The 20,736-nt window shown below is 46.6% G+C and overlaps 1 protein-coding gene and 1 pseudogene across 1 annotated transcript; one reads left to right on the top strand and one right to left on the bottom strand.

Annotated features, from left to right (window-relative positions):
• Nucleotides 1–7,615: 7,615 nt before the first annotated feature.
• LOC128588891 (uncharacterized) lies at nt 7,616–12,787 on the top strand (the record flags this gene model as incomplete). The annotated part of the gene is given in 1 exon segment (XM_053595655.1): nt 7,616–12,787. A coding segment is annotated over 1 exon segment (5,172 nt), but the record flags the coding sequence as incomplete, so codon positions are not given.
• A 4,968-nt stretch (nt 12,788–17,755) lies between these two features.
• Nucleotides 17,756–20,148, bottom strand: LOC128590726 (ubiquitin-conjugating enzyme E2 E3-like; annotated as a pseudogene).
• Nucleotides 20,149–20,736: the final 588 nt, after the last annotated feature.

Here is a 20,736-nt window from a genome sequence, read left to right as displayed (position 1 = left end):
GAGGGCCATAAAGTGAGACTCTGTCTCTACAAAAAAAAACAAAAAACAAAAAAAAAAGATTTAAACTTAAGACATGAGACTATAAAAATACTAGAAGAGAGTGCAGGGAAAACCCTTGAAAAAATGAGTCTGGGGTGGCACCTGTGGCTCAGTCGGTAAGGCGCCGGCCCCATATACCGAGGGTAGCGGATTCAAACCTGGCCCTGGACGAACTGCAACCAAAAAATAGCCGGGCGTTGTGGTGGGCGCCTGTAGTCCCAGCTACTCAGGAGGCTAAGGCAAGAGAATCGCTGAAGCCCAGGAGTTGGAGGTTGCTGTGAGCTGTGTGATGCCACGGCACTCTACCGAGGGCTATAAAGTGAGACTCTGTCTCTACAAAAAAAAAAAAAAAAAAAAGAGTCTGGGCGAGTATTTTATGAAGAGGACCACCTGGACAATTGAAGCAACTTCAAAAATACACTACTGGGACCTGATCAAACTAAAAAGCTTCTGCACAGCCAAGAACACAGCAAGTAAAGCAAGCAGACAGCCCTCAGAATGGGAGAAGGTATTTGCAGGTTATGTCTCCGACAAAGGTTTAATAACCAGAATCCACAGAGAACTCAAACGTATAAGCAAGAGAAGAACAAGTGATCCCTTTGCAGGCTGGGCAAGGGACTTGAAAAGAAACTTCTCTGAAGAAGACAGGCACATGGCCTACAGACATATGAAAAAATGCTCATAATCTTTAATCATCAGAGAAATGCAAATCAAAACTTGAGATACCATCTAACTCCAGTAAGATTAGCCCATATCACAAAATCCCAAGACCAGAGATGTTGGCATGGATGTGGAGAAAAGGGAACACTTCCGCACTGCTGGAGGGAATGCAAATTAACACACTCCTTTTGGAAAGATGTTTGGAGAACACTTAGAGATCTAAAAATAGACCTGCCATTCAATCCTATAATTCCCCTACTAGGTATATACCCAGAAGACCAAAAATCACATTATAACAAAGATGTTTGCACTAGAATGTTTATTGCAGCCCAATTCACAATTGCTAAGTCATGGAAAAAGCCCAAGTGCCCATCGATCCATGAATGGATTAATAAACTGTGGTATACGTACACCATGGAATATTATGCAGCCTTAAAGAAAGACGGAGACTTTACCTCATTCATGTTTACATGAATGGAGCTGGAACATATTCTTCTTAATAAAGTATCTCAAGAATGGAAGAAAAAGTATCCAATGTACTCAGCCCTACTATGAAACTAATTTTTGGCTTTCATATGAAAGCTATAACCCAGTTATAACCTAAGAATATGGGAAACAGGGAGAGGGAGGGGAGGGACCGTGACTGGTGGGATTATACCTGCGGTGCATCTTAAAAGGGTACGTGTGAAACTTAGTAAATGTAGAATATAATTGTCTTAACACAATAACTAAGAAAATGCCAGGAAGGCTATGTTAACCAGTGTGATGAAAATGTGTCAAACTTGGGCGGAGTCTGTGGCTCAAAGGGGTAGGGCACCGGCCCCATATGCCGGAGGTGGTGGGTTCAAACCCAGCCCCGGCCAAAAACTACAAAAAAAAAAAGAAAATGTGTCAAACTGTTTATAAAACCAATGTACGGTACCCCCGATTGCATTAATGTACACAGCTATGATTTAATATTAATAAAAAAAAAGAAAAGCAAAAACAAAAAGTAAATTTTTAATCTATATTCAATTAGGACCTTTTTTTTTTTTTTTGAGACAGAGTCTTACTATGTCACCCTTGGTAGGGTGCTGTGGCGTCACAGCTCACAGCAACCTCAAACTCTTGGGCTTAAGCGACTCTCTTGCCTCAGCCTCCCAAGTAGCTGGGCCCACAGGTGCCTGCCACAACACCCAGCTATATTTTGGTTCTAGTTCTCACTGTTGTTTGGCAAGCCCGGGCTGGGTTAGAACCCTCCAGCTCTGGTGTATGTGGCTGGCATCTTAGCCACTGAGATACATGCACCGAGTCTATACTTAACATTTTTAATCTATATTCAATTAGGACCTTTTTTTTTTTTTTTGAGACAGAGTCTTATTATATCACCCTCAGTAGACTGCTGTGGTGTCACAGCTCACAGTAACCTCAAACTCTTGGGCTTAAGTGATTCTCTTGCCTCAGCCTCCCAAGTAGCTGGGACCACAGGCACCAACTCCAATGCCTGGCTATTTTTTTATTGTAGTTGTCATTGTTGTTTGGCAGGCCGGGACTGGATTCGAACCTTCCAGCTCCAGTGTATGTGGCTGGCGCCCTTTTACAACAATTTGGATGAAACTCAGCAAAGTTTCACAACCTTGGTATATCAGTGTCTCATAACTGTGTTTATGTCTATGTGTGGAGGTGTCTTGGTGTGTAATGCTCCTTCTTGTGTGTTGCACAATGACAGCTCTGATGGTCATTCCAGAAAAAGTTTCTTCAAAGGGTAAATGAGGCACTGGCATTAGCGCACAGCTTCCCAAGGGGAATATTTCGAAGGTGACCATAGTGATATTTAGCAGTGAGATATGCAGCACTTTTTCCAGGATGAGTTCATGAACTTAGTTGTCAGATTTTGTATAAACAGGGTGCCAGAAAATGTTTGCACATTTGAAGAAAGGAAAAAAATGTATTAAAATTGTAATGCTCAGTATGTACATAACAAAAGATGGATACAAATCACATTTGAGGACCTCCTGTATTGCATAAGTCAAACATGCCTTGAGTATTACGATTTTAATAGTTTTTTCCTTTCTAAAATGTGTATATATTTTTGGCACTCTGTATATACTATCACATACTACTCAGCCATAAAAAGGAGGAAAATAATATCTTTTACAGCATCGTGAATGGAACTCAAGACTATCATCTTAAGTGAAGTATCTGAGGAAGGGGAAAACAACACCTAATCTCACTTATGAGAAGGAGTTAAACAAGGGGTATATATAGTCATAAAGTGGTGTAGTGGACATTGCAATCAAAGAAGGTGGGTGGGAGTGATAGATAAACATCTACCTATGGGTGCAATTTACGCATTCTGGTGACCAGTACACTGAAAGCCCTGAATTCAGCATTATACAATTCATCCATGTAACAGTAAACACTTGTATCCCCTAATCTATTGAAATAAGAAAAAAATAACAAAAAGCTATATACACTTAATTTTGTTACTTAAATCACTTGAAAACTGTCACTAAAGTGTACTATAATCGGAATTATAAGTGGATGGGAAGCCAGATAGAGTTGTGTGTGGCTGCCCAGAGGTGGCCAGGGGGCTCCTTGCCAACATTTTTCACTACAGGTGCTGCACATGCCCTCGGTGACAGGAGTACTGGGACTCCCCTGGGCAGGCAGCGGATTCTCCCACTGTCCCCAGTCCGTCCCACCTCCAAGCACGGTCCCATCACCTTCTCTTCTTGTCTCTCTCGCCCACACCGCTTTTCCCAAGAAAAAGGAGCTGCTGGACTTTGTCCCCTTGACCCTGGCTGGCAGCTTTGTGGATTTTGCCCAGATCTCAGTCTCGGATGTGGTACCTGGGCTCCGTGAAGACCCTGTCACTGTTACCAGTGTCACAGGCGAGGCCACCCCTGATCTTCCGCAAGTTGGTGACAAAGCCTGGGGGCGGTCGCCCCTGCTTACTCCAGAGACCCAGGTCTTCTTCATGGTGGGAGTTAATGGCCTCACACACAGCTCAACTCCCTCTAAGCCTCACACACACACATACCCAGAGCCGGATACTACGAAGGCTTCGTCCACAATCGCCATTGCCAACACTCGCCCTTCCAAAGTCCCAGAAGAACCTGGGCTAGTAAAGCCGTTGGGCTCCAGGGAAAGCGCCTCAGCCCGCGTCCCTGCCCGTGCGCTCAATAGCTGCGCGCTTCCCGCCAGTCCCGGCGCCACGCGCTGCGCGCCGCGGAGGAGTAGTGGTTCCGGCTCCCGGAACAGTGGATCTCTCCCGGGCAGCCGGCTAGTCTTGTGCGAGGGCCCCAACGCTGAGCGCTCCATAGCCACAGGGCTGAGGATGAGCGGCTGGTGCCCGCCCCTGCGAGGCTGCCTCCTTGTCCATCCTCTTAGCCTGCCCGCGGCCATTGCACCTGACTCCAAGGGTCAGCGCTCCTGGGTTGCTGGCTGCGCTCGGCTTGCCTGGGCGCCCCTGCCTTGGCCACAGAGCGGCAGCCTCCTCGGCTAGGCGCCTCTCTGCGGGTGGACAGAGGTGCGGCCCAGGGTTGAGGAGACGAGCCGCAGCCGCGCCCAGTCAGTGACGCGCCCATTCCCCACTTGGCGCGGGCCTTCTGGGGCCGACGATGAGGGTGGGCGAGGGGTTGGGAAGTCCCCATGCTTGCTGCGCTCCTGTGGCCGTGCGGGTGTAGGCTGGCTGCGTGGTAGCTGCGGGGTATGCAGGACCGTAGGGTTCCCACCTCCAGGCGAATGGAAAGGGTGTTACCTCAGAACCAGGTGTGAGTCGCCCATTAGTACACTTAGTGGCTGCGGGGATCTGTGGACTAGGTGGCAGCAGAGAGACGACTTTTGTGAAAAACACGGTCTGCAGAGAATACGCTGGTTAATGACCATAAAATCAAGGTGAAGTTTCCAACTGGCGCTGAGTGGCATCTCAGCAACAGCAAAGAGATCCCTGTAATGGCAAAAGATACCAGACTCTCTGACTCCTTTCTTGTAATGCCAAAAGTTGACAACAGTGCCCGTGTACACAAACACACACATGCTCAGTGCAAGTGAGGATTCTGTGAAATTCTTTAGTCTTAAGTCATAGAGCTTAATCAGAGAGCAGTTTTAGGAAGATGCCTGTATTCTCCATGTCTTACTTTTTTTCATTTATTTTTGAAATGGAGCAAATCTTAGTTGTGATTTGCCTTCCAATCATTGCTCTTTGGAAAAATTAATTGCTGTAACGATACAGAAAAGAAGTACTAATACTTGATGATATAATCATTTCATCTAACTTTGTGTATTTTCAAGTCTTTCCAGTAGAATATCCCATCTGAAAATATCAAAATTAGGGTACTAAGAAGAAAAACAAAAAACAATGCCACAATTCTTATTAATGATTAAATACAAATCATTTATTAATAATTAAATACAAATCATTCATCCTGGTAGTGCTCTGAAGAAAAATAGCCTTCTTGAAAGCTTGCACCATAAATGAGCCATTATAAAATCTGTTAACATACTTAGTCCCCTGCCTGCTAAACTGTTTTTCTGTCTCTAAAAGTGAAGTATCTCAAAGCTTATGTGGGTAGAAAAGGCTTAGGACAAGTTCCTAAAGCAGGAATAGATAGTGCAATATTAACATTTAATTGCACCAACTCCTTCATACTGTCATTTTATGACAGTTTTTTTTTTTCTTCACCCTTAGCCCACATGCAGACCCATGCTTCTCCTGGGGAGACCTCCACCCCTCCACCCCTCCACACCTCATATCATCTCACTCCCAGGTAGAAAACTGTGCCGGAGAGATTTTTTCCCTATTCTTTTTTTTTTTCTTTTTTTGAAACAGAGCCTCAAGCTGCGGTGGCCCTGGGTAGAGTGCTATGGCATCATGGCTCACAGCAACCTCCAACTCCTGGGCTTAAGCCACTCAGTATTTGACCAACAGAGCAGAACACGACAGGATAGCCAGATAGTGGACCAAGAGATATGCACCATAATTCACAAAATTTATATGCAGTGTGAAGGAGCAGAAGGCATCTTCTCACTGTGCTGCAAATCTTTATAGCTTTTACAATAGACTTCTGTGCATATGTCATACTGATTGTACTCTCTGCTTTCATCCTTTGGAGGCTGGGATGCTTGCCTCAGCCTCCCATGTAGCTGGGACTACAGGCATCCACCATAACACCTGGCTATTTTTTGGTTGTAGTTGTCCTTATTGTTTGGCAGACCTGGGCTGGATTCGAACCCACCAGCTCTGGTGTATGTGGCTGGTGCCTTAGCCGCTAGAGCTACATACAGGTGCTAAGCCTTCCCTAGCCTTTTAACAACTACAACAATAAGTACGTAATCTGAAAGGTTGAAAACCACCTCACATTTTGGGGTTTGTTTGTTTGGGGGGATAAATTTTTCATTTTTTTACAGGTATAACAGCAATTTTATTTATTTGGATAAATTTTTCATTTTTTTACAGGTATAACAGCAATTTTATTTATTTATTCATATTTTTTATTTCAAATTAACATGAGGGTACAAATTTTTAGTTTACTTTTTTCTCACTTCCAGAGTAAAGTTCCAGTTGTAAAGGAGCCCCTCACCCAGGGGGTGTATTATACTCCCTCCCAATGTGCACATTAGGTGAGATCCCACCTTATGCTCTCCCTCCTTCTGCCAATCATCCTCCTCCCTCTCCCCTTCTCTCTCCCTCCTCCCTCCCCCTTACATTTTGGTTTTCTTTTGTTACAAAAGAACAAGCCAGGTACAGTAGCTAATTTTTATTGCCTGCCTTCTGGCTGAGAGTTAATCCTGTTGCAGGAAATGATGAATTGAAACCAATAGATTCTCACCAAAGATTACAGGGGAGGGAATTTTATTTTAGCCAGCAGAGCCACTACAGATTCAAATCCAAAATGGCGGAGCTCCCTGATCATCTCTGTCCCTGTTCTTTTATTAGACTCACAAGTAGACAGACAAAGGAATTACCACATTCCCTCTCATTGGAGATGTCAAATCATGTGCAGGGTTTACAGAAGCAGAAGCAAGCAGCAAGTGTTAGGTTCTGAAAGAAAATATTACCATGAGAATGTGACCACTTCTCACTCCCTACCATAGGAATGTGACCTTTTGTAACTGTTCCAGGAGATAGCCCCAGGAGCTGCAGCAAATGTTTACTATTAAGCAAATATTTGACTGTTAGTCTTGTCTTAAGACAGTTGAATAGTGAACCAGAGTTCTTCTTATCTGGTTAGAGCCCCAGCTGTGTCTATTCCCTCTTACTTTATTAGAGCCCCTGGCATGTCTGCTATTCCCGCCTACTTTGTAGTTTTTGCCTTTATAAGCTTGTAAAAAACTGCTGTGCGGGACTTGACTTCTCGGCTCCTAAAAGAGTTGTGAGTCAAGTCCCAGCATGCTGGAATAAAAATCCTCTTGCGTTTTTGCATCAAGCGACGTCTCTTGCGGCTGATTGGGGTGGTCAGAGCTCCGGGCAGAGTGGGGGGTTCTGCCCCAAGTCTTTCATTTGGGGGCTCGTCCAGGATATAATGACCACCACTCATCTGCAGAGTCGACCTTGGAGGTAAGAAAGGGGTACCCCAAAAACTGTCTAGTCTGTGTCTTCAGTCCTTTTGTTTGACATTGTGTGCGCGCTTTCGATTTCGCAGCCATTCGGCACCTCGTGAGAGTGGCCGGACAGTGGTCGGTAGACGTGCCCGGAGGACCACAGGCTGAAACCCTAAGGGATGCCCCAGGAACTGAGGAGAACCAGGGACGCCTGGTTGTCTCCTGCTGTAAGGGCGCTGGTTGAGTCTGGTTGTTCGATCAAAAATTACGGGAAACGCGCCCGTCTGATTCTGTTATAGGCTTGTGAAGGACCAAGTGTGGTAGGTGGGTCCTTGTACCTGTAATATTTCTGCTATTTCTGTTATTTGCATTTCTGACATATCCACTGACGATGGGACAGACTGTGACAACCCCTCTGAGTTTAACTCTAGATCATTGGACTGAAGTGAAGAGAAGAGGTCGTGATCTGTCAGTAGAGGTTAAAAAAGGCCCATGGCAGACTTTCTGCTCCTCGCAGTGGCCTACTTTTAATGTTGGCTGGCCCTCAGGAGGAACCTTTGACTTATCTCTTATTTTTGCTATTAAAGAGATTGTTTTTCAGAGAGGACCGGGAGCCCATCCGGATCAACAACCTTACATCATAGTCTGGCAGGACTTGGTGCAGAATCCGCCCCCCTGGGTTCGGCCGTGGACTGCCACATCCAGGCCCCCGTCTAATCCTCAGGTGCTCGCTGTCCAATCTTCCAGTCCCAGAAAGGGGGGCGACAGTTCGGACCCCCCTAAGAAGATCTACCCGGAAATCCAGACTGATCATCTTCTTCTCGACCCTCCACCCCCTCCTCCCCCATACCCTCCCGCCTTGGCTCCTGTCGGGGGGCAGGGAGGACCAGCATCGCCAGATCCGGCGATTGCCCTCTCTGCACCCCCGGGGGAACCTTCACTAGGGCCCGCACAAGGTACCAGGAGTCACCGCCAGGGAGGAGTGTCTCCCGACACTACTGTTGCCCTACCCCTGAGGGCATACAGCCCCCTGCCAGTGGCAACAGATGAGGGACCACCTCCTCTCCAGCCCCTCCAGTACTGGCCATTTTCTTCCGCAGACCTGTATAACTGGAAAATTAATCACCCCCCATTTTCAGAAGACCCCCAATGCCTGACTGGGCTGGTAGAGTCCCTGATGTTCTCTCCTCAGCCCACATGGGATGACTGCCAGCAGCTCATACAGACTCTCTTCACTACTGAAGAGAGGGAGAGGATTTTACTAGAAGCTAGGAAGAATGTACTCGGGGCGGATGGGCGTCCTACCCAGCTCCCCAACATCATCGAGGCTGCCTTTCCCCTCTCCAGACCTGACTGGGACTTCAACACGGCAGAAGGTAGGGAGCGACTGACAGTCTATCGCCAGGCTCTAGTGGCTGGCCTCCGTGGGGCGGCAAGACGCCCCACTAATTTGGCTAAGGTAAGAGAAGTAATACAGGGGGCCACGGAACCCCCCTCAGTGTTTCTTGAGCGCCTAATGGAAGCTTTTAGGCGCTACACCCCATTTGACCCTGCCTCTGAAGGACAGAGGGCTTCCGTGGCTATGACTTTCATAGGGCAGTCAGCTGTAGACATTAAAAGAAAGCTGCAGAGAATTGAAGGATTGCAGGACTATACCTTGCAGGATTTAGTTAAGGAAGCTGAGAAAGTATACCATAAAAGAGAAACTGAGGAAGAAAAAGAGCAGAGAAAGGAGAAAGAGAGAGAAGAAAGGGAAAATAAGAGAGACCGAAGACAGGAGAAAAACTTAACACGGATTTTGGCCGCAGTAGTAGGGGAGAAGAGCCAGGAACAGACCCAAGGTACAACTAAGAAGTCAGGTAGCCTGAGCAACCGCATCCCGTTAGATAAGGATCAATGTGCCTACTGTAAGGAAAAGTGGCACTGGGCCAGGGAATGTCCTAAAAAAAAAAAGAAAGAACTCTCCAAAAAAGTACTGGCCTTAGAGGAAGAAGAAGATTAGCGGGGATGGGGCTCGGAACCCCTCCCCGAGCCTAGGGTAATACTTAAGGTGGAGGGGAAGCCAGTTGAGTTCCTTGTAGACACCGGAGCTCAACACTCAGTCCTACTTGAACCATCAGGACCCGTCTCCAAGAAAAAATCCTGGGTTGTAGGGGCCACAGGGCATCAGCAGTACTCATGGACTACCCGAAGATCAGTAGATCTGGGAGTGGGACGGGTAACCCACTCGTTCTTAATTATCCCTGAGTGCCCTGCGCCCCTCCTTGGGAGAGATTTACTCACCAAAATGGAAGCCCAGATCACCTTCACTCCTGATGGCCCAGAGGTAACCCAGAATAAGAGAGTAACAGCCCTGACAATGCGTTTGGAGGATGAACATAGACTCTTTGAAAAGCAATGGGAGAAAGAGACTAGTCTCATACATGACTGGCTAGAAAAATATCCCGGGGCATGGGCCGAAACTGCTGGAATGGGACTGGCCGCAGAAAGGCCGCCTATAGTCATAGAACTCAAAGCTACTTCCACTCCTGTGGCAGTACGCCAATATCCTATGACTAAGGAAGCTCGGGAAGGAATTAAGCCTCACATTCAGCGTCTCCTACAGCTGGGCATGCTAGTAAAATGCCAGTCACCATGGAACACGCCCTTATTACCCATCAAGAAACCCGGCACAGGAGACTATCGCCCTGTGCAGGACTTAAGAGAAGTAAACAAGCGGGCGCAAGACATCCACCCCACCGTGCCTAACCCTTATAATCTGTTAAGCTCTCTCCCTGCAAACCATATCTGGTACACTGTCCTGGATTTAAAGGATGCCTTCTTCTGCCTCCGACTACACTCCTCTAGCCAGAACATCTTCGCATTTGAATGGAGAGACCCGGACTCTGGAACAACGGGGCAATTGACATGGACCCGACTTCCACAGGGGTTTAAGAACTCCCCAACCATCTTTGATGAAGCCCTCCACCAAGACCTAGCTCACTTTCGCACCAGCCACCCTCAGGTAACGCTCCTACAATATGTAGATGACTTACTACTAGCTGGAACAACAAAAGAAGAGTGCCATCGGGGCACAGAACTGTTGCTAGAAGAACTAGCCCGCTTAGGATATCGAGCCTCTGCTAAAAAAGCCCAGATCTGCTAGAAAGAGGTAATGTACCTGGGTTACACCTTAAGAGGAGGGCAGAGATGGTTAACAGAAGCCAGGAAGCATACTGTGACTCAGATTCCAGTTCCCCGCTCGCCCCGCCAGGTGCGAGAATTCTTAGGAACTGCGGGGTTCTGCCGCTTATGGATACCGGGGTTTGCTACTCTGGCAGCTCCCCTCTACCCTTTGACCAAGGAAGGCACTCCCTTCGAGTGGGGTGCCAGCCAACAGCGGGCCTTTGACAACATTAAAAAGGCATTATTATCAGCCCCGGCCCTGGCTCTACCAGATGTAACAAAGCCCTTTGTCCTATACGTAGATGAGAAGAGAGGAGTGGCCCGAGGGGTGCTGATGCAGTCTTTAGGGCCATGGAAAAGACCGGTAGCATACCTCTCCAAGAAATTGGACCCCGTCGCTGGTGGTTGGCCAGCCTGTCTGAGGTCTGTGGCGGCAGTAGCGGTACTGGTAAAAGATGCAGACAAATTGACTATGGGGCAGAAGTTGACAGTCATTGCCCCCCATGCTTTAGAAAGCATCATCAGACAGCCTCCTGACCGGTGGCTGTCTAATGCCCGCATGACACATTACCAGAGTCTCCTATTAAACGGAGACAGAGTCCAGTTTGGACCGCCTGTCATCCTCAACCCAGCTACCTTATTACCTGATACCTCTGTCCAGAAAGATGTATTACACACATGCCAAGAAGTACTGGCTGAGGAAACTGGAACTCGGAAGGACCTCTGTGATCAGCCCCTGCCGGATGCCCAGCTGACCTGGTTCACTGATGGGAGCAGCTCCATAATAGAAGGTAAAAGGGTGGCCGGGGTGGCGGTAGTGGATGATAAACAGACCATCTGGGCAAGTAGTCTGCCTGAAGGGACGTCAGCCCAGAAGGCCGAGCTGGTCGCCTTGACCCAGGCCTTACGTTTGGCAGAAGGGAAAAAAGTTAACATATACACTGATAGCAGGTATGCTTTTGCTACAGCCCATGTTCATGGGGCCATTTACAGGCAGCGAGGACTGCTGACTTCAGCAGGAAAAGAAATTAAACACAAGGAAGAAATCCTAAGTCTACTGGAGGCTGTTCACCTCCCTAAGAAAGTGGCCATTATCCACTGCCCTGGGCATCAGAAAGGGGGGTCCAGAGTTGCCGAGGGAAACCAAAGAGCCGACTGAGAAGCTAAGCTAGCAGCTCAAAGGCTCAACATCCTGCCGCTATATGAAAACACTTTAAGGCCTAGCCTTAAAGAAATAGCACCCCCCCTTGTCAAACACTTTAAATATTCGGAGCGGGATCTCGAGAGAATGAACAGATTAGGCCTCCACTTAGAATCCCCAGAGGGGATCCGAGAAACTCCGGAAAGAAAAATCATCCTCCCTGAAGAGCAGGCGATCACCTTTCTCAGACAACTTCATAAATTAACTCATTTGGGCCCCAAGCATCTAAGAACTATTGTTCAGTCCTCCCCATACTATATTATGGAATTAAGTAAACTCGTTGACGCAGCTGCAAAAGAGTGCAGACCTTGCCAATTAGTAAACACCCAGCCTAGCACATTACCTCAGGGAAGACGACTCCGAGGAGATCGTCCTGGGAGCTACTGGGAAACAGATTTTACAGAGATTAAGCCGGCCAAATACGGATACGAGTACTTGCTGGTGTTCATAGATACTTTCTCAGGATGGGTCGAAGCTTTTCCTACAAAAAGGGAGACTGCTCAAGTCGTAGCCAAAATAATATTAGAAGAAATTTTTCCAAGATTTGGGCTACCCAAGGTAATCGGATCCGACAATGGTCCCGCTTTTGTTGCCCAGGTTAATCAAGGTTTAGCCAAAATCCTGGGGCTTGAGTGGAAATTACATTGTGCTTATCAGCCCCAAAGCTCAGGGCAGGTAGAGAGGATGAATAGAACCCTAAAAGAGGCCATGACTAAATTATCCTTAGAGACTGGCATTACTGACTGGACAGTCCTCCTTCCCTTTGCCCTGTTCCGTGTGCGCAACACCCCTAGCACTCTCAAGCTGACCCCCTTTGAAATCCTATATGGAGCTCACCCCCCGCTTGTTGCCATGCAGCACCTCCCTTCCCCAGAATCTTACTCCTCTCAATCTCTATACACCAGATTAAAAGCCCTTGAAACTGTGCAAAAGGAGGTGTGGAGCCGGCTGATCGAGGCCTACAAGCCCGGGGATCTGCAAATACCTCACCAGTTCCAGGTTGGAGATTCGGTGTACATCCGGTGCCACCGGACAGCCAACCTTGAACCACGGTGGAAAGGACCATACCTAGTGCTGCTCACAACCCCCACGGCAATAAAAGTTGATGGCATCGCAGCCTGGATCCACGCATCTCATGTCAAACCAGCACCGCCGCCAGACTCCGGGTGGAAAGTGGAAAAGACGGACAACCCCCTCAAGCTCCACATTCGCCGCAGTAGCCCTGCTCCTGCTGATACAACTCCCAGTGATAAGTAGTTCCGGTCCCAACCCCCATGCCCCCCAGAGGTTAACCTGGCAGGTTCTCTCTCAGACTGGTGATGTAGTATGGAGTACTACAAAAGAAGACCCTCCTTGGACCTGGTGGCCGTCCCTCACCCCAGATATTTGCGCCTTAATAGCAGGGCTAGATAATTGGGATATCTCCGATGAGACCTTTAAAGAGGTTCCATCGAGCCTTGATCACCATTTAACAAAGCGCTCACTTACCCAAGGCTCCACATCCCAAGGCCAGTACGTTGCAGACACCCCTGGCTGTGGCAACTTGCCCGCCCAGCGCCGGATGCGACAAACGGAGTTCTATATCTGTCCCCGGGACGGGAGAACGAGAAGCCAAGCCAACAGATGTGGGGGGGTAGAAAATTTCTATTGTAAACAATGGGGATGTGAGATGACTGGGCAGGCCTTCTGGCACCCCTTCTCCTCTTGGGACTTAATAACCGTAAAGAGGAGCAGTACCGGAGCAGGGTCAAACCCCCTAAATATTTCCTTCACGGAGAGGGGGAAACAAGCCCGAGATTGGATAAAAGGAAGAACATGGGGATTCCGTTTCTATATGTCAGGGTGGGATAAAGGGTTTACTTTCTTTATCAAATTAAAAATAGAGACCCCCGTCACTGTCCAGATAGGACCCAACATCGTACTCTCAGGACAGCAGCTGCCAGCTAGGCCACCTATTTCTCCCCGTATGCCCCAGACTCCGGGGAGCACCCAATTTACTGAGGCCAGCACAGCCCCATCGCCTGCGAAACTGTCTCCCCAGGTAACATCCCCGGAGACTCCAAGCACCGGGCAGAGACTTCTTAACTTAATACAGGGGGCTTTCAATGTCCTCAATACTTCCAACCCTAATCTTACCGAATCTTGCTGGTTGTGTCTAGCCTCAGGCCCGCCCTATTATGAAGGGATCGCCTTCTCAGGTATCTTCCAAAATACCACCTCCCATAATTCCTGTGACTGGGGATCCAAGATCACCCTTACAGCAGTCTCTGGGCGAGGCATTTGCCTAGGCACATCCCCGAAAATCGCCAGCATCTGTGTAATCAGACCATTAAAAGCCCATCAACCACTATCAATTATTATCTAGTGCCCCCTAAAGGAGGATGGTGGGCTTGCAGCACCGGGCTAACCCCGTGCATTTCCTCATCAGTGTTTAACTCCACTGCAGACTACTGTATCCTCGTACAATTAATACCTAGAGTTATCTATCATGAGGCGAGTTCCTTCGAGGCAGAATTCGATCTCAGACCCCGTAGACAGAAGAGGGAACCAGTCTCTATTACTCTAGCTGTCCTGATGGGTATAGGGGTGGCAGCCGGAGTAGGAACAGGAACGGCTGCGCTTGTCCAGACCCCACAGTATCTCAAAGAACTGAGAGCAGCTATAGATGAGGACCTAAAAGCCATAGAACAATCGATCACAAAATTAGAAGAGTCACTAACATCCTTATCAGAAGTAGTATTGCAGAATAGACGGGGACTCGATCTCCTGTTCCTAAAAGATGGAGGGTTATGCGCTGCACTAAGAGAAGAATGCTGTTTCTATGTAGATCACTCTGGTATGGTAAAAGACTCCATGTCTAAACTCAGGGAGAGACTAGAAAAAAGACGAGATCGGGAGGCCCATCAAGGATGGTTTGAAAGTTGGTACAGCCGATCACCTTAGTTCACCACTCTCGTTTCCAGTTTAATAGGCCCTCTTATTATACTGCTTCTAATTCTTACCTTTGGGCCCTACATTTTCAACCATATAGTCACCTTCGTCTGGGAGAGAGTGAGTGCTGTACAAGTATTAATGCTCAGACAGCATTACCAGTCTCTCCGCCGGGACGATAGCCATAAGAATGAATACATAGAGCCAGAAGTTCCATGATTAGAACTTCCAAAAAAAACAAATGGGGGAATGAAAGAAAATATTACCATGAGAATGTGACCACTTCTCACTCCCTACCATAGGAATGTGACCTTTTGTAACTGTTCCAGGAGATAGCCCCAGGAGCTGCAGCAAATGTTTACTATTAAGCAAATATTTGACTGTTAGTCTTGTCTTAAGACAGTTGAATAGTGAACCAGAGTTCTTCTTATCTGGTTAGAGCCCCAGCTGTGTCTATTCCCTCTTACTTTATTAGAGCCCCTGGCATGTCTGCTATTCCCGCCTACTTTGTAGTTTTTGCCTTTATAAGCTTGTAAAAAACTGCTGTGCGGGGCTTGACTTCTCGGCTCCTAAAAGAGTTGTGAGTCAAGTCCCAGCATGCTGGAATAAAAATCCTCTTGCGTTTTTGCATCAAGCGACGTCTCTTGTGGTTGATTGGGGTGGTCAGAGCTCCGGGCAGAGTGGGGGGTTCTGCCCCAAGTCTTTCAGTTCAAGGACCTAGTAAGCTAAGTTTTACAAATTCTTAAGGGTTGGGTTACCAAGGGGAGGACCTTACAGATGTGTCCTTGGGCTTCTCTGAGAAACCTTTGTTTTTTCAGACTTTACTTTTCCCATGTATCCTCCCTCAGTCCTACCTTACCTTACAGTTACAGATTTGCAGGTGAGTGGTTAACGCCCTCTTTTTTGTTTGTTTTTTTAACTCCCTCTTTTTAAACAAATAAAGGCACTTTGTAACTTTTTGTCACTTTGTTGTTTGGCATATTGGTATATATAAAAACAAACAATGATTATACAAGTGTCAAGCCCTGCCACGGCCAAGAACATTGTTGGGAAGTTAGTCAGACATGATCAGGGAGATTATGGATGCATTTAGGCCATTTTACACTGGTTTGGGTCAGACTAACCTGAATATTATGGAAGTGAATCCAGATCTTGCAGGTGGGTTGCCTTGAGGTGGAGACTGATAAATGTCCTGATATTCTGACAGTATATTCTGATATTCTACATCTGATCAGACAGATGTAGTCAGGCTGACTTAGGCTGTTTTGGAAACAGAGTTGATTAAGACCTTGGGAGAGTTCCAAGAAGCAGCCGATACCCCTCAAAGTTGTGTAACAAACCTAAAAATGTCCATGGAGCCTGTAGTCACTATGTCAGGGCCCAGCTTGCTGTACAAACCATTAATAGTTAATACACCTTCCTTTTCTTGGTGAAACTTTATGGCTCTTTTTAATTATTTTGGCAACTACCTCAAACCACTACCATGCCACTCTAACAATGCCATGTCCTAAAATAGGAAATGAGTCTATCTTAAGTCTGAAAGGAGAAAAGGGGATCCTCTCCAAAGTGCAAAGGTTGGGAGAAGGGGTTGTTCCTCAGGATACCTTGGGGCTACACCTAGAAACCTTTTGTAGACACAACCACTGTGCTCCTGATGGGAGTGTCTTAGAGTGATATGATTCTCTTTTCTCTATGCCATCACCAAACAGTTATGGCATAAAATGACAGTTATGTATGTTGTCCTGGAGCACACGTACATGAGTGAAAGGACAGAGATTTCCTTTTCTGAGTGACTCAATATCCAGAAGAACCATGATTATTATCAGGGGTGATATCTGCCCAGGTTGCCAAGGTTATCTGACAGTAAGATGCCAGTTGGCCCATATTTCAGTATGGCTTTGTGTCCTGGGGGCTTGGTGAAAAGTCTCTCATAGAAATTAATATGTCCCAAAAAAAAAAAGAAAGAAATTAATATGTCCCAGAAAGAGAGCTTTAAAAATGGTTGGGGTAATAGTTTAGAGAAATTACTAGTGAGCTTCAAAATCATTAAGTGTAAAGGTAGGGGACTCGTGAGAAGCTCATGATGACTCAGGTAGAGAAAGAATTCTCATGCAAAGATTAGAATAGAAAAAATAGTTTATTTATGAGAGAGGGGGAGAGAGAGAAGGGAAATGGCACAGGACTGAAAGAAAGTTGGGAGAAGTTCTGATGGCTGAGGAAAAAGGAGGGGTAAAAATTTGCTGCAGGCTGATAACAGGAGTCAGCTGGTGGCCTTGGCATTATCTGTTTTTTCTCATCCCTTTTGTTTCACCTGGAGAAGTGATCTATAGTCTGGCCAAACCAGTCTGGTAAGGATTAAGGATTTACTTTTTCTTTTGGCTGCTGAGCTCTTTTCAAATGTTGGGTAAACATCTCAAGTTGTAAGGACATCTAAACAGGCAATGAGTTAATCTTAAAAGATAGGTAATTAATCTCAAAGACAGTGACTTTAAGGTTAATACCCCTGCTGTCAATTTTGGAGACAGCAAGTTAGAGACAGCAATTTAGGTAGTTTATTTTTCTCCTTTACATAGTTCATTGGCAAACTCATAATTTCAAGAAGAAGTTCACGGATTTCTAAGACAGTAATTTTGAATTCTTTTCAATTGACTATTAACAAAAACTATTTAAATGCAATAAATTTAATTGATTTTTTTTAAGAAATTTTTTTTCAGGAGCATGTTTATTGTGTTTGAGATGATACATCAGGTGCTCTCTGAGCTACAAAGGGTAAAAAGAAATCTTCTCATTACACTGACAAAGGTCAAAGGTAAAACATTTTTCCCAAAAGTATGAACCACATACTCAGAAATAGATCTGAGTTTAATACAAATTCCCAGTCATCTACAGTTACTTTTATAACTTCATACAGGTAATGAATTAGGCTAAAATGCACTATAATATTTGGTAGACTTCAGGACCAGTATCCTTAGTACATCACGAAATACATTTTGATATCCCAAAGAAGCAAGACTTGCAAGTAGGTGTTTTAAACATAACTGATCTACAGCTACAAAGTTCTACTCTTGATAGCATTTACCTTTTGGGGGAGCCTCCCAACCTCCAAAGAATAAAAGCAGAAAGTAGAATCAGTATGACATATACACAGAAGTCCATATTGTAAAGGCTATAAAGATTTGCAGCACAGTGAGAAGATGCCTTCTGCTCCTTCACACTGCATACAAATTTTGTGAATTATGTTGCATATCTCTTGGTCCACTGTCTGGCTATCCCATCATGTTCTGCTCTATTGATCAAATACTGAGTGACTGTGCTTCGAACCAGAGGATCCAAAGGTTGCAGTCTGTCAAAAGAGAACAAATAGCAAAACCTTTGAAATAGTCAAAATAGGACTCTAGTTAGTTGTCTTTAAATATGTCCAGACAGATGACTCCCTGACTGTTGCTGTTGCAGTGATCAATTCTGGTGTGGAAAGTAACCTTCGGTGGCTTAAACGGATAATCTGATGAAAATGTGATATCTAGAAAAAACACACCACCTTCATATATAGAATGTGGTGGACCAATTGTAGTTGATCTCCATTCATAAATGTCATCTCCTTTAGGCCCAGCACTGCAGTTAGAAAGAGGATCAAGAGCTATTTCAGCTAGCTCCTTCTGAATTCTTTTAGCACTAGTGGATAACTTAGCAGTGGTTTTGCTAGAGAGTTTGGTGTTTTTCTTCTGTTGGATAGCAGAAGGCTTTCTTTCTTCTTGTTCTTTAGGCTCTGGAACAGCTAGGTCTTGCTGGTCCACATCTGAACTGCCACTGTTGGTGCTGGTGATACAGGACAGGTAGCGCTGCAGCCAGCTCAGCCAAGCTGAGCTGGAGGACCTGCTGCCTCTGCCTTGGTGGTGTTGGTGCGGTGGCAGCCAGCAGAGGAACCAGCAGGCTGGAGGGTAGGCAAGGGGGCCTCCCACCCCTACTGAGGCTCCAATAGCCAAAGGGGCCGAACAACTGCTGGGGAGATGTGGCACTGTGGTGTCTCCTTCCCCTTGCACTTATGACTGAATAGAACACCCATTTCCTATGCCTAGGTCAATTTCATGTAAGTTTCCTAGCCCTCAATTCCATGAAGGGACTGTGTCCATTCATTAATACATTCATTCACCTTGCCCAAGCAGAAAAGACGGTGTCCATTCATTTCCTAGCCAAGGAATGCATGCACCTATATATATGGCTAGATAGAGAGAGATGGAGAGAAAGACATAGAGAGCTTTTCTCTCCCAACTTAAGTTTTCTCTCCCTACCGGTAGCTTTAGTGTTTTTGTACTCTTTTCTGTAAAGAAATTCTGTCTTACCACTGATCTGCAGTCCGTGGATTTATTCTTCAAATCACCAAGACCAAGAACCTGAAACTCCGGTATCAGATTTGGCGAGCCAGCCAGGAGAGAAGACAAAATTCGGGTAACAATGGGGTTCTCATCATCGGAACTTTGCCTATCCTAGGTGGAGGATTGACATCTTGGTGAAGTTACCTCTTGGAAAACTCGGACACCTGCCCACCCTGAGCCACTTGGACACCACTACAGTGTAGGGGAAGGAGAGAGGAAAAAAACCCTTCCTTAAGGAAATGGAGACAGCTGGTCAAGAATATTTTTGTAGTATTGGGAGCAAGATGGTGACCGAGTAACAGCTTCCCTACAACTGGGCACAGTGAGTGTAGGGAGATAAGACTCCAGGCATCTCTGGCTGGTGGGATCTGCCTATAATCATCCCTTTGAAGATACAGGGAGTCAGCAAGGGACTTCTGGACCTCAAGAGGAGGACAAAAACTCTGGAAAACGGGCAAGTGGTTGCATGTGTTCGATCGACCTAATTCCTCCAGCAGCCGTAAGTACAAGCAGCAGTGAGACTGCAAACCTGAAAGGCCCTACCTGTGAACTATTTCGGTGTTTTTGGACTTGGCACTCAGTTGAACTGCCTTGGGGAGAGCTTGAGCAGGAATGCAAGAACTCTGGGCATTGTCTAGGGCCCCAGAGTGAGCCACTGAGCCGGATGGAGCTAATAGAGTTTGGCTGTGGGTCGCAGGGAACCATTGTGAGAAAACTGCCCTGGCAAGCTCCACCCTCAGGGTCACAGAACAAGGATCAGGTGGGAGCTAGTAACCTAGTGACTGAGCAGCCTAAAGGTGGGGACTGAGCTGCCTTACAGCCTTAACCCTCAGGGGCAGAGTGAGACCGGTTTTGGCACACTGGAGCCTCGGGCTGTGCCCTGAGTAGAGTGCTGTGCCGTCACAGCTCATAGAAACCTCAAACCCCTGGGATTGGCACCACACAGACTTCCATAAGAGCTGTGCCGTGACCCCCAACCCACGACCTGCACCCACCAGGCCTCCACATGCCCTGATCAGGAACTGCGGGAGTCATGCAACCCTGCATCCTTCCTCCCTCCTGTACCCTCCCAACCTCCAGACTGGCCGTTCGTCTGGCCAGGGACTCTAGTAAGCCGCGTACCCTCTGAAGCCCTCCCTGCCTCTGTGCAGAGCCCTTCTCCTGGCAAGAGACTACTAGAGCCTTGGGCTCTCTGTGCCAAACTCACTGGGTGCCAGGCACTCCCAAAACCGTGTGCGCCACCTCCTGCCCCATTCCTGGACCCAGGTGTGTCAACTAAAGACCTACTTCAACAACGAGAACTCCCTGCCTAGGGCAGCCGCAGAGTAACTACACAGGGTCACTCCCTACAAAGATCTAGCAAAAATAGAGTGATCCCACGGGGATTTAATCTTGGAGAGACACCTCCCCAACTCTGAGGACAGCCAGAGGCAACAGTGAAAAACAATCATGAGGCGAAATCAACAGAAAAACTCTGGCAATATGAATAATCAGAGAAGATCAACTCCCCCAAGGAACAGTGGGGCAGACACAGCACAAGATCCCATGCACAAACAAATAGCTGAGATGTCAGAAATTGAATTCAACATCTGGATAGCAAATAAGATTGAATTAGAATTATAAGCAATAACCCAAAAGATATCTCAAGAATTCAACGAATTCAAAGACCAAATGACCAAAGATCTTGACACATTGAGACAGGAAGTTGCAGCCCTCAAAGATCTGAGAAACACAGTAGAATCCCTCAGAAACAGAATGGAACAAACAGAAGAAAGGATTTCTGACACTGAAGACAAAGCTTTCAAACGCTCCCAAACTCTCAAAGAGGAAGAGAAATGAAGG

The sequence above is a fragment of the Nycticebus coucang genome, chromosome 1 (genome assembly GCF_027406575.1).
Source record: "Nycticebus coucang isolate mNycCou1 chromosome 1, mNycCou1.pri, whole genome shotgun sequence".
Lineage (NCBI taxonomy): Eukaryota > Metazoa > Chordata > Mammalia > Primates > Lorisidae > Nycticebus > Nycticebus coucang.
This window is presented reverse-complemented; position numbering and strand designations above follow the sequence as displayed.